Source organism: Ochotona princeps, chromosome 10 (assembly GCF_030435755.1).
Source record: "Ochotona princeps isolate mOchPri1 chromosome 10, mOchPri1.hap1, whole genome shotgun sequence".
Taxonomy (NCBI): domain Eukaryota; kingdom Metazoa; phylum Chordata; class Mammalia; order Lagomorpha; family Ochotonidae; genus Ochotona; species Ochotona princeps.
The window spans coordinates 69,203,763-69,217,377 of NC_080841.1; the positions used below are offsets into that span (position 1 = coordinate 69,203,763).

General features: G+C 41.5%; 1 protein-coding gene across 1 annotated transcript in view; it reads left to right on the forward strand.

Moving 5' to 3' along the window:
• The window catches only part of ANKRD26 (ankyrin repeat domain containing 26), an 89,117-nt gene extending 78,866 nt beyond the window's left edge, over positions 1-10,251 (forward strand). The window contains exons 30-34 of the mRNA XM_058669574.1: positions 157-447; positions 944-1,161; positions 2,400-2,619; positions 8,831-8,876; positions 9,824-10,251. Coding sequence (XP_058525557.1) covers positions 157-447; positions 944-1,161; positions 2,400-2,619; positions 8,831-8,876; positions 9,824-9,960 — 912 coding nt within the window. The 3' untranslated portion in view covers positions 9,961-10,251. The remainder of the gene's footprint in view (positions 1-156; positions 448-943; positions 1,162-2,399; positions 2,620-8,830; positions 8,877-9,823) is intronic.
• Positions 10,252-13,615: the final 3,364 nt, after the last annotated feature.

The following is a 13,615-nucleotide window of genomic DNA, read 5'->3' on the forward strand; positions in this document are numbered from 1 at the left end:
TCAAAGGGTGATTTAGAGCCATGTTTTTTGTTTGTTAAGAATCTGCTATGGTATAGATTATATTGAATTGCAAGCAGTCTGTTTCAAAAAGTGATATCGGTGTGTGTTTTCAGCCTATGAAGTTCATTACCAAACCATATGACTTTATTCATGCAGATTGATGATCTTACAGCTAAGCTAGAATCTGCATCTGCAAAATGTCTACAGCTGGAATCAACCAATCAAGTTCTAAAGCAGCAACTGTCTTCAACGAAAACACAACAGAAGAAATATGAAAAACTAGAGAAGCATAAAAAGAAATTGGAACAAGAAGTTGTCAACCTCAAAAGTCTTGTGGAAATGAATATGGTAGACCTTGGTCAAGTAGAGCAGTATAAAAGAGAGGTTGAAGAAAGAGCGAGACAAGATGTAGTTGAAAAATTAAAGGAAGTCAATCTTTTTTTACAGGTTCGTTCATCTATCCTGTGCCGTAGTTTGGATGTTGGTGAGGATATTGTGTGTTTCCTTGGTATCCCTTAGGGCAGGTTGTTTTGTGTGCTTCTAGAAGGAAAGTTGCACCTGCTTCCTTCTGTTGTTGAGTACCTCCTTTCCCTTCGTTTTTATAAAACGAAGCTGATCTTTCAGAATCATGAATCTCACTAGACTCATTTCATGAATAACCCGACTTGGCATAAAACAGCACTGTGAGTTCAGAAATTAAACCATCCTTAATTGTTCTAGAATGACACTGTTGATTTTTAAGTTTCAAATTAAACCTACTACTGTTTTAATGAGCTGCTTATGAGTGCTAAGATTAACTGAGATTCGATTCAGTGGATGTTTAAGATAAATATTTTAAATGTACATTTTTCACGGTATTATCTGGGTCACTGACTCAAAACTAAAGGAAACACAGGTATGCAGGTTGTAACTCGCTGTAACAGGTGTCTCTGGTTTCCTCCAGGCACAAGCAGCATCTCAGGACAGCTTAGAGCAGCTAAGGGACAGTAACCACGCATCCCTGAGGAGTCAGATGGAACTCCGAATTCAAGATCTGGAATCTGAGCTCTCCAAACTGAGAGCTGCTCAGGAAGATTCTAGCAAAACAGAACTGGAAAAATATAAGCAGTTCTATCTGGAGGAATTAAAGGTTAGAAATTCACTGTCAGCAGAACTAAACAAGTAAGTAAAACGCAGAATCAATGAGCACAAATGAAACGGGTTCATTTGCCTCTAAAGCACCCCTTTTAACGAGACAGGCTCAGAAGAGTAGCAGGAACTGAAAGGTGACTGGACAATGTAACTTTGGAAAATGATGTTGCTACATGAAATTATCTTTAACATTTTAGTCCATGGCTGTTTATATAAATGTTCACAAATTTAACTTTTGAGGGGGAAAGATTAAGATGTAACCCCATTGTGCTACACTGCTCTTGATTGATCACAATCAAGGACTGTTATCTCTAGATATAATTGTGATTGCTGTTATCACTGGAAAGTGCTAGTCTTTATAGTTCTTCCACCACCCCCCCCCCCCCCGCCCCGTAGTGGGCAGTGATTAACACAGAGAAGTGTAAGATACAGCAGAGTTAAGCCTGGGTCAGCCTCGGGCCGGAGGTGGAAGACAGGGCAGGTACCATCTCTGACACCACAGTACAGGATTGTGAGCTCATTGCCTTCCCAATGGCTTCAGTTCCTTCTCATCACCAGGTCAGCCCTCTCGTTCTCCCCTAGAGATAGTGGCTCAGAATGATCCCCACAAGCCAAGTGCTTCTTAGTTTCTCCCAGGTCTGGGTGAAGCTTGCAGGAGTATTGAACATAACGCTGGAAGACATCCTTGAAGGATAGGATTGGTTTCTAAGCTGGCTCACAACATAAAAATATTCTAACCTATGTATTTATTTATTTATATTTAAAGATTTATATGTCTATTTGAAAGCCAGAGTTACAGCTTGAGAGAGAGAAAAAAAAAAAAAAAAAAAACTCTTCCATTTGTTGGTTCACACCCCGTTTGGCTGCAACAGCCATGGCTGGGCCAGGCCAAAGTCATGAGTCAGAAACTTCATCCAGGTCTCCCGCATGCTTGGAAGGGTCCACATGTGTGAATCCTCTTCCAGTGCTTTCCCAGGCGCGTGAGCAGGGAGCTGGGTCAGAGGTGGAGCAGCCAGCATTCCAACTAACACTCACACGGGATGCCAGTGTCACAGGCAGTGGCTTAACCCTCTGCGCCCCAACACCGGCCACTTGAATTCCTTGTTAATGAAGAATCAGCATTCAAAACCTAGAGACGTGAACCGTGGGAATGCTGTGACACATGTTCGGCATTAAACCACTGAGGAATGGGAAGTCATTTCTGCTCGCTGGCAACATTGCAGTGAATCAGTCATTTCAGAATATCTCTTTGTTGGCAACATTCACAGGACGAACGAGAGGCTGGCCGAGCTGCGCACAGAGCTGCTGCTGGAGAAGCAGCAGAGATGGTTGCTCAGCACGCTCGGCGGGAGGCCGCCGCTGGAGTCGCCTTCAAACCTTCAGACCAGTTTAGTCCTCAATAGGAATCTGATTCCTAAAGAAAACCTAGGAATTTCTACCTCAAGACCACAGCCTTCGAATCACAGCGTGGATGACTATTTGGCCAAGGTCAGATCATTTTGTTTCCCATTTGGACTCTAGATATATATATATATATATATAAATTTGGTTTGTTTATTTTTCCCCCCACTGGGTGAATTACTGAGTTTGGTTGATTTATACATGGTAAGAGCAAAATTCATTGTTGATAAAGAAACATTTTACAAATCAGTTTTATTCAGTAAATATAATGAAACTAAACATTTTAAATTTATTTCAAAGTTACTTTTAAATTAGATTTTTTAAAAAGATTTATTTATTATTTTTATTGGAAAGGTGGATATATAGAGAGGAGGAGAGACAGAGAGGAAGATTTTCTGTCCGATGATTCACTCCCCAGGTGCCTGCAATGGCTGGAGCTGAGCCAATCCGATGCCAGGAGCCAGGAGCTCTTCCCGGTCTCCCACGCAGGTGCAGCTCCCAAGGCTTTGGGCCATCCTCGGCTGCTTTCCCAGGCCACAAACAGGGAGCTGGATGGGAAGCAGGGCTGCAGGGACTAGAACCAGTGCTCATATGGGATCCCGGAGCGTGCAAGGCAAGGACTTTAAGCACTATGCTACTGCGCTGGACCCTTTAGATTAGATTTTTTAAATGAGGTGTTTGCATAATACCTATAGATATGCTATGAGACACTTTGGCTTAGTTTATGAATGATTTTGGTTTGCCATTTTTCAACATTTAAAGTTTTATTGTACCATATCAAGTTATATATCTGTAATCATTATTGAGTGAATGGCACCCAAATGTTTAACCATAAAAGGATGTTCATGATTTAAAGGAAATCAAGATGAATACATTTGAACCAAACAAATCTGACTACTAAGAGAGATAAATTTGTTTCTAAGTTAAAATGTTTGCCACCTTCTTTTTTTTTTTTTAAAGATTTATTTATTTTATTACAAAGTCAGATATACAGAGAGGAGGAGAGACAGAGAGGAAGATCTTCCGTCCAATGTTTCACTCCCCAAGTGAGTGCAACGGCCGGTGCTGTGCCGTCCTCAACTGCTTTCCCAGGCCACAAGCAGGGAGCTGGATGGGAAGTGGAGCTGCCGGGATTAGAACCGGCACCCATATGGGATCCCAGGGCGTCCAAGGCGAGGACTTTAGCCGCTAGGCCACTGCGCCGGGCCCTTGCCACCTTCTTAAACACTCATTATTGCTGGTTCACTCCCCAAATTCCCTCAAAAGCCAGAGCTGAGGTGATCTGAGCCAGGAGCCAGGAGCTTCTTTGGGGTTTCCCATGTGGATACAATGCCCCAAGAGCTGCCTGCCCTGCTGCCTCCCATGTGCGTAAGCAGAAAGCTGGTTCCGAAGCAGGGCAGCCAGGACTCACCGGTGTCTGGATGGGATGGTGTCGCTGAAGGCTGTGGCTTAACTTCTGAGGCCACAACACAGCCCGTTAAACAGCACTTAAATAGCACTGGACACATATTAAATCAAGCAAATATTTGAGTTTTAAAAACAAAGTTCACGTAGGCCCGTTTATCTTTGCTATCACTGAATGGCTGATGATGAAGAGCAATCAAATGCAGTCTTAAGCAACTGCTGTCAAGCAGAATCCATTGCCTTCTTCCTCCCAGAACCTCTCGGGACAGGAACTTTCTGGTTCAACTGGACGTTCTCATTTACAGTAAGAACCCATCGTAAGAACCCATTTCCACAGTTTTAAAATTGGATCCAACCTCAGGGGCTCGGCAGCGTGGCCTAGTGGCTAAGGTCCTTGCCTTGACCCCATATGGCCGCTGGTTCTAATCCCGGCGGCTCCACTTCCTCTCTATCTCTCCTCCTCTCAGTATATCTGACTTTGTAATGAAAATAAAATAAATCTTAAAAAAAAAAAAAAAAATTGGATCCAACCAGAAAAGCTGTATTCATGATAGAGTTGGTAAAAACCCAGTTGACGCGGTTTAAGATTTAATGTTGGCCATTTTTTGAGTGAGGGTAAATTATGAAGCAATAAAACATTGCTCTAAACAAAAGAAAATTCTTAGAGCAACTAGATAAGTATCACTGTTCTTTACGTTTTAATCCAAGCATGAGGACATACAGTGTTGGGCATTTTGATGATCATCTTCCTGCAGAGAAATGCCACGTAGTCCTTATAAAATCACACTGCACTCTTGTTTTCTCCTCCCTTCACTTCCTCTGCTACGAAATCAGAATGAATAGGCCCAGGATGCACTAGATAGCACTGCAGCTGCATGGCTTAAACGAGGGCTAAGTAAATCATTGTTTCAGTGCAGAAATCACAAAGCCTTTGGTATTTTTTCATCATTTGGTTTCATCTTATTTTTCTGGAGAAATGAGAGCATCAAGGTTTCAGGGCCATGAAACTGGGTACAAAAAAGAAGGTGAAGGCCAAATCCTTGAGTAAATTGTGAAGATGCTACAATGTGCAATGAATGTGCAATGTTGTCAGTAGTTCTTTTCCAAAGTCAGCTGATGTTTCATTGGACAGTGAAATATAGCAAGGCAGATGTGGTGCAAAGGGAGAGTTTGAAGGAAATCATTTCCCTAATCTCTTTGAAGGAAAGGAAGTTTGCAGTTTATTTTGAACAAAATACAGTAATTCTTATATGTGACTTTCATGTGCGATGTTTGTTTGCCAAATCATACTGAAATTGGAAAGCACAGAGCAGAATGCCTTGAAAGAGGGCATGGTGCCTTGGGCCCAGCTCATGGCTCAATCGGCTAAACCTCTTCTTGCAAGCCCCAGAATCCCAAATGGGTGCCAGTTTGTGTCCCAGCTACTCCACTTCCCATCCAGCTCCCTCTCTGTGGCCTGAGAAAGTAGAGGATAGCCCACAGCTGTGGGGCCCTGCACCCACATGGGAGACTGGGAAGAAGCTTCTGGCTCCTGACTTTGGATTGGCTCAGCTCTAGTCACTGCAGCCATCTGGGGAGTAAACCAGCAGATGGAAGGTCTTTTTCTCTTCTCTGTGTGAATCTGCCTTTACAATAAAAATGAATAAATCTGAGAAAGGAAGGAAGAGAGGAAGGGTTATCTTGTAGTTGTTAACCAAGTCTCAGTTATGGAAAAGGTCTCTTCTAGAGTTACTACAACTTTAATTATTTCTGCCAGAACATCAGAACACTGTGACAGGTGGGAGCGTGCTGTCTCGGGTGATGGAGGGGGCTGCGTGAGGCACCGCAAAGAAGCAGACTTTTCGAGTTGTTTCAGCTGTGACTTTCAGGAAGGCATCAGTACTACATTTGTTCATTCATCTCCTTTGCAGGGTTCTAAGGTTTTGCTCTGTTTCTACTGTGACGTTCCATCTTAGCATGTTTTTCCTGATTGTAAGAATAATAATCATACAAAGTCTAGTCTGTGACTTCAGATGTCCTGGTTGTTGGAGCGAGTTTGCCTGCGTTTCGTGTCACTCACTGTTACTTGAGGCTTTGCCTTACCACGTCAGGCCCTTGAGTAATAATACTTGACTGTAGACGTGTTTTGCTCAATTTTAATTTCACATTTCTCAGTTTCAAATTTCTCAATTTCAGTGTTCACATTACAGTTTAATTCTGGGATGCTTTGTCTGCTGTATCAGAAGTAATTACATAGTTTAATTGGTTCCTCATTCTATTATAATAAAATACAAAAGTTAAATTCATTTAAATAGATGCATCACAAATCAGATATTTTGCACACAGAATTCTTTTGACAATTGAAATTATAAAACTTTGTTCTGGTTTTATCAAAGACAAAATGTACTGCTCCTTGAGCAATATACTGTTTCCCAGTTCTTCTCTTTGACAAAATACATGTATTTAATATTTCTAACACTAACATAGTTTACAAGCCACCAGGTGTAATTTCCCTTGATATTACTCTGTTCACCATTTAATCTTGAATTGCACTGCTTTCAATGATCAGACTTATCTTACTAAGTAGGAGTGGCTATTTATGTTTAAAACATCCATTCTCCTTTCATTGGAGAATTAAATCTTAATTTGAAAACATTAGCGCTGACTGAAAACACATTAGCCCTAAAGACGTGTGTGGTACGTGTCGCATCAACACCATCTCTAAAAGACTATGCAACATTATTTTCTGACCTGTGATCTCAAGAATTTCGCAGTAGCCCATCAGCAAGTTAGCACTGACAGAATGAACATTAAGTTGTACTTCTTGCGCCTTGCTGTTTTTGGTTGCACTGTGTTTCTTTTCCTGAACTCTTCCCTTCAACCCTCCACGGAAGAAACTTCCTACAAGCATTGTTTCATCATCTTTCTGGTTGGGACCACTGGGTTTAGAATAGAGGTGTGAGACGCACGAAGGCCCATGTTCTCGCTGTATCCCTAGCACCTGAGAGCAGGTAGTAGGAGGTGGCTTGCACGTGGAGCCAATGACCCACCACACACTGGACCCCGACTGGCACATCTCTTCACAGAGGAAGCCGGAAGCCCCAGCAGCATTTCCAAGAGAGATGGTGGCAGAAGCCAGATGCTGTGACTGCGGGCGAGACGCAGTGCCAGACAGGCCCAGGCAGCCCGCAGTGCCCACGTCCCCTGGATGTCCTCTCAGCTCCCGAGGGCAGGGGTCTGACGAGGTCCTCACATGGGTGTGAAGGTTCTCCCATCATTTTGGCCTGGAACTGAATTATAAGTGAAGTGCAGACCATGTGTTTGTCCCAACTAATGATAAGTTGGATAGTGGATGGTGATCTACTTGCTTCTCTCCATTCTGTTACACATGCACCATTACATGGACAGCAGGTCTGGGAACTGAGTATTGGCAAACCAGATCCTCGCTGGAGAAAAATGTGTTTTAGGAAGAGTTTCCTCATTTGTATTTGCTTGGTTCAAACGAAGATTTTCTTCTAGCTGCTCTTTGTTGAAAAAAACTGGCACTGTGGTTAAAACAACTGAGTATATTGAGCACCACTAATGGAGTTAGGGTGTTAGTTTCTGTTCCTTTATTCTTCACTCATGACATTAGTAAGACCACTCTGATGTTTTCTGCCTAAACATCAGTGAATCCCGTGAGTTTTACAGATGCATTTTCTGAGTCATATTTTGAAAATCTGTTTATTTTTGCTCAACATGCAGATGTAGCCACCGTAGACCGGTCAGAAGTCACCAAGCCCCTTTGGCCTGTGGCCAGGTGGCTCTGCAGCCTCAGCGAAGCCCTTTGAACCCGCACTGCCCAGATGTAAATCAGTGACTTTTACTAAACCAGGGACTGGCCTGTTTTAAAACAAAAAACCCCTTAATACAACTTTAACAAATTAATCTGCATGAAACCATATGGTCTGAGACAGTTGCAGGGCTGTGTGGCTGAAGGAAGAATAGAGCGCTCGAGCTGTGGTGTATTTACTTCCAGGCCCTGGAGTCCCCGTGGACGTTTAGTCCTGTGGGGGCAGCTTAAAGGTGAGCACTTCCCAGGGGGAAGCCCCCCCCAAGCAGCCATCACCCTTGGGACACAGTGCCCCCTGTGAGACTTTTGGACAACGGCTGCAGACTGTGTGCCCCCTCCGTGCCAATGTTGGACTGGAGGCTTCACTCTCTCCAGTACACCCCTTCTTGGAAGTCAGGACAGGGGCCACCGAGGAGGCAGGAGCACTGACATGAACAAGTACCTGGTTGTGTTCGCTGAGGCAGCAGGTGCAGCGTCTGATGCAGTGGAGATCAGCATCGATTACTCTTCAATCCTTCGGCAATGTTGCTGTCTCCTAAGCTGTTGCTTTGTACACCAGACGCCAGTGATTTTCTCTCCTCTCTGGACTGAGTCATTCAGTGTGGTTCAAGTCCTGGCTGCTCCACTTCCCATTCATCTACCTGCTAATGTGTGTGGGAAGGCAGAGGATGGCCCAAAGCCTTGTGCCCCTGCATGGGAAACCAGAAGCTCCTGGCCCCGGGCTTTGGATGAGCTTGGCTGTGGCCATTGTGGACCTTTGGGGAGTGAACCACACATGAAAGATCTTACTCTGTCTCTCCTTTTCTCTGTAAATCTGCCTTTCCAATAAAAATAAATCTTAAAAACTAACGTATACTCAATAACTAATAGTTGTGCTTTATGAGATTAAACAATATTACACATATGTATTCTGTATTAGGTGAACTTAGAATGGAATTTTAATGATTATGTTTCCTGTTGAAGAAATCCTTGGTTAAGGTCTTGTGTAGAAAAATACTACTTCAAGGTTGCGTTTTTTTTAAGTGATATAGAATTCCCATATCTTGTTTAGCTTAAAAATTCTGAATATTTAATTTATTCCAGATGCGGCAGCAGCTGGACAAAAGTATAACTAGAGAACTAGAAAAAGGTATGTTGCCAAAATGTGTACATTCAATGTATATTTGAATTCTGAAATAAACTGCAAGTAGTTTTATACTTCATTAAATATTTTTTAAATGAAATCTGTGAAGACATAAACACTCACAATGAAGAACACACTTACTCCAGAAAACCTCAGGACACCTCTGCCTTTTCCTCTGCCCTCCCCACGGTCCTGTCACCCTGTGGACGGGCAGTCCTCGGGGGTCTGTTCCTAGTCGGACTCCTCTGGCCAGACTAGGGAAGTTAGGGGTTGCTCAGCTCTTACCCAAAATCCCTAATCAGGGATAAGTTCCACATTCCACACCCGGGTCAGCCTGCTTCTTGTCCCGTTATTTTAGTCAGCCTTCTCGCTTGCCACTTAGGCTGCTCTGCCCTTCGGCGCCAGCATTCCACAGGCTTCCTCCTCACCTCTTGGCATGGGCTTGTGGTTTCCACTCTAGCTGGTGTCCTTTCTCCTGGCCCCTCGGGGAGACTGACATGTCACCACCAAGAAACCTTCTAAAGTGACATGAAAGTGGGCTCACATTCCTCCTGTGTGTGCTTCATTCCGGTCATGCTATCTGTGACTGTGGAAATCCTGTTCCTTTATTCTTCCTGGTCCCAACAAGTCGTTACTGAAGGACAATGTCATCTTCATCTTGTCACTCCACCACTTAGCACACAGTTGTTGAGTCAATGAAGAACGAGGAAATTTAGAGCACTGTACCTAATCCACAATAATTCAGGGCACTTCTTTAGCCACTAAGCTACTGTGCCAGGCCCAATTCAGTGCACATCTATACAAATCACATTTAATAGCAGTTTTTCTCTGTAGTCTCTACATATAAATTTTTCCTTCCTCTTCACGGTGATAAAGTTCCCACCTTTTAATATTGATGTACACTGAGTTAACTCTGAACTAGTTGAGATAACCAGCATTGTTTTTCTTTCCAGCTGCTGCTGAATTTGAATCTGAATCCTGTCAAATTCCTCCTTCAGCATCTATGGCCAAGTCTAATCCAACTCAAGATCTACTTCTGAAAGCATCCCAAGAATATGTACAGATTTTGAAGAAAAACTATATGCTCTGAAGGACAAAATTAACTGGCCAGACTGTTGACTTTAATAGCTTCCTGTTAAGTAGGTGATATGAAAGTTTTCGTTAACAAGTATTTTTGGATCATGATTATATGAACATTTGTGTATCTTAGTCTTTTTTGAGATTTACAAGTAAACTTTGAGCATATTTTACAGATGAAAACCAGTATTATGAAATTTCAGATACTCAAAGTGTACAAATGCCAGCTGTCATACAGCACCCAAACGACAAACTGTTAATATTCAGCAGTTAACTGATGGCTGTATTTTCCAGTTATTATATTAAAACAGTCCTGAAGATGCAGATTGCTACTGTGTGCCCTCTGTCAATACCTGGATGTATAACTGTGACAGTGTTATCAAAGTTTTATAATTTTAAGCACTGATGTATAGATGTTTCCTTCAAGAGAAATAATATCTACCTCTACCCTTTCACCTTTTCTGCTTATTATTTTGGATTGCTTTGGGGATAATCTTAAAACCAGAGTCCCAAATTTTAGTTCAAAGACTTTTCTCCCCTGAACAGTTCAACGGTGAACTGCTAACATCATGCTGTCACCAAGATTACTTGCCTGGGTGTTTCCTCGAGTCAGAGCATTCCACGTAACTACAATACAGCCTTCGTCACTAGCCAGGCACCAGCCGCATTCATCTGCATCTAGTTGTGTTTCTCAGATTCTTTCGGGTTGGATCTTTCCCGGACCTCCTGCATGACTGACTTCCACATAGTGAAACCCACTTACGTGGCCTGTCCCTCGGTGTCTTTGACGCGTCATGACCATCAGTCTGATGGAGCTCATGCAGTTTCCGCTGAGAGCATCACACTCCGATTCTGTGACCATCTCGTCTCACATTCTGACTTTTCTGTTCTTCGTCCAGCTTTCAGTGTCTCACTTGTATCACTATGCACTCGTACATAGTTGGTTCTAATTTATTAGTATCACTTCTAAAATTTGTCTTTCAGAAGTGTTCTGACAACTTGATCTATACAGAAAAATTGCAACAGTATGAAGAATTCTTGGGTGCTGTTCTCCACATGTTAGCATTTTACTGCATTTACTTTATCCCCTCTCCTCCCCAGACTCTCTCATGTGTTTTGGAAGCATACCCATCATTTGGGGTAGCTTCCTTCCATTTGGTTTGTGCCATGTGTTCTCCCGGATAGACACAGGTTATGCTGTCTGGAAGGAATGCCATACAAATGCTGCCACGTTCCTCCCAGTACAGCATGTTTATAGGGCTGAAGATACAGCAAAAAAATCTGTGGGAAGCGGTACTTCACACAGTGGGTTACTATGGTGCAAAAATTTCTGAAAATTCATGAAAACCTATACAAGAATATCAGATTATGTCCTGTCAAAATAACCTCATCCTGTAATTCTATTTTCCCTCAACTTTTTCAAATATTCTTGTAATATTTGTAATCTTGTAATACAACCAAAATATGGTGACAAGTTAATTTTTTGAGGACCTGATTCAAATGCAGACCAGGTTTTCCTTAGCTACTATGCTAGGCAGAAAACAGCAGCTACTCCAGAAAAGCAGGCATCAACATAAGATCAGGAACCTGAGAAGGACTTCAGTGTCCGGGCACCCTGCAGTGGAGACAGACGTCACCCCGACCGGACAGCTCACGTGTTTTAGAACAAAATTCCGATCAATATTTTCTCTGACATTGTCACCAGTTCAGGAAAAAATAATAGCAGGAAAATCAGAGTAGCTAAAATGGTCTTGAAGAAAGTATTTATTTAAAGCAAAAGAAGGCAATAAAAATAAGTGGAACTTCTTTAGCTATGAGAAAATAAAAAAATGAATAGCGAAAGACAGATATAAATCCAACTCCATCAATATTAAATGTGAGTAAACATCCATCTGAGAAGTCAACAATTATCAAAAGGGATAAAACAAAAGGTCCATCTAATAAAGGACTCTCCTGAAGATACACAAATGACAATAAGTGCAAGAGATAGTCAACACCATTATTCACTGTGGAAATTTACATGAAATCTACAATGCTGGGATTTGGGTATTATTAATTTAGGTATGAGTGGTAGCAGATCATTTCTTATTGAGTAAAAGGGGCACAAAAAAGCCACGAAGGGCAAAAAATATTGCAAAAGATGGGGAGAAACTGCAACTTCAGCAGATACCTCATCAAAAAATAAATTTGTTCAAAGACCTGACAACAGTTGATCAGTTTCCTAAAATGTTACCCAAAAATCAGCATGACAAAATTTTGAGTGATGCAACACCTGACCATGATAACCAACAACCACCACACACACCACACACACACACACAATCTTCAAACACTTACAATGGTTGCATTCTACCTCAAAAACCTCATAAAAAATTTAAGATTAGGGCCCGGCGGCGTGACCTAGTGACTAAAGTCCTCTCGCCTTGAACGCGCCGGGATCCCATATGGGCACCGGTTCTGATCCCGGCAGCCCCACTTCCCATCCAGCTCCCTGCTTGTGGCCTGGGAAAGCAGTCGAGGATGGCCCAAAGCCTTGGGACCCTGGGAAGTTCCTAGAAGTTCCTGGCTCCTGGCTCCTTGGATCGGCACAGCACTGGTCATTGCGCTCACTTGGGGAGTGAATCATCGGACAGAAGATCTTCCTCTCTATATCTGACTTTGTCATAAAAAAAAAAATCTTAAAAAAAAAAATTTAAGATTAAGTCTGATAGGATTAGGACTCTATCAATATTTTTTCTATTTTTATGTAATGAGAAGACATGAGGGAAGTAGCATGGGCAGTGATAAAAGATGAGCAAAATAAAAACTAGAGCAGTTTGGAATTTCTTATATTATTTCAGCAACAATTCTCAGTTTAAAATTAATCTAAAATTTAAGATTAACCAAAAATGGTTAAAAATACCATGTTTCAAACTTCCTCTCTTATCATATTTATACTTCTCAATGAAAACCAAATTCAGGTTAAAGTTATTAAAAAACTGTATGTAGTTTTAATAAAGTCACTTCCAGAATATAATATTGTTGTAAAACCAATACAATGCACTCTAAAATAATTTTTATATTGAGCCAAAGCAATTTTTTGTAACAACACATTCATATTCACAAAATCTAAAGAGTAAATACAATGTTCCATTTCTAATCTAGGATAATTCAGAAGCACATTTTGAAAGAGACTGACTTGGTTTACTTTTGCTTTTGAAAACAAGCATAATTACAGAGTTATTCAGAATGAAGTTTGTTATTTAACAAAATTCTGCTACTCTGAAATAAATTATTGTAGGTTGATAGTCATGTTTTAAGAACATGAAAATGGATGCTGCATTTTGCAACTATAATCATTTAAATTTTGACTGATCTGTATATCCAATTCCCCACTAAGATTTTTCTTTAAAAAACATCCTATATCTGACCAATCTGGAGCATAATTAAGTAACTGAATGAGGTTTCCAATTGCATACGCAGAAATAGGATGTACTAACAAACAGACAGTACTATTTCTTTATCAAAAAGAAAGGGTACTATTGAGAGATCATGATATTTTTTTCAACAGTTGTAGCCCTCAAACTCGGAATGCTTCTCAGGAGCGAAAGGCACAGGTTTTAGATACAACTAGTAGCCAATTGTAAAATCATTATTTACTAAATAACTGATCAACATTTCTCAAACAC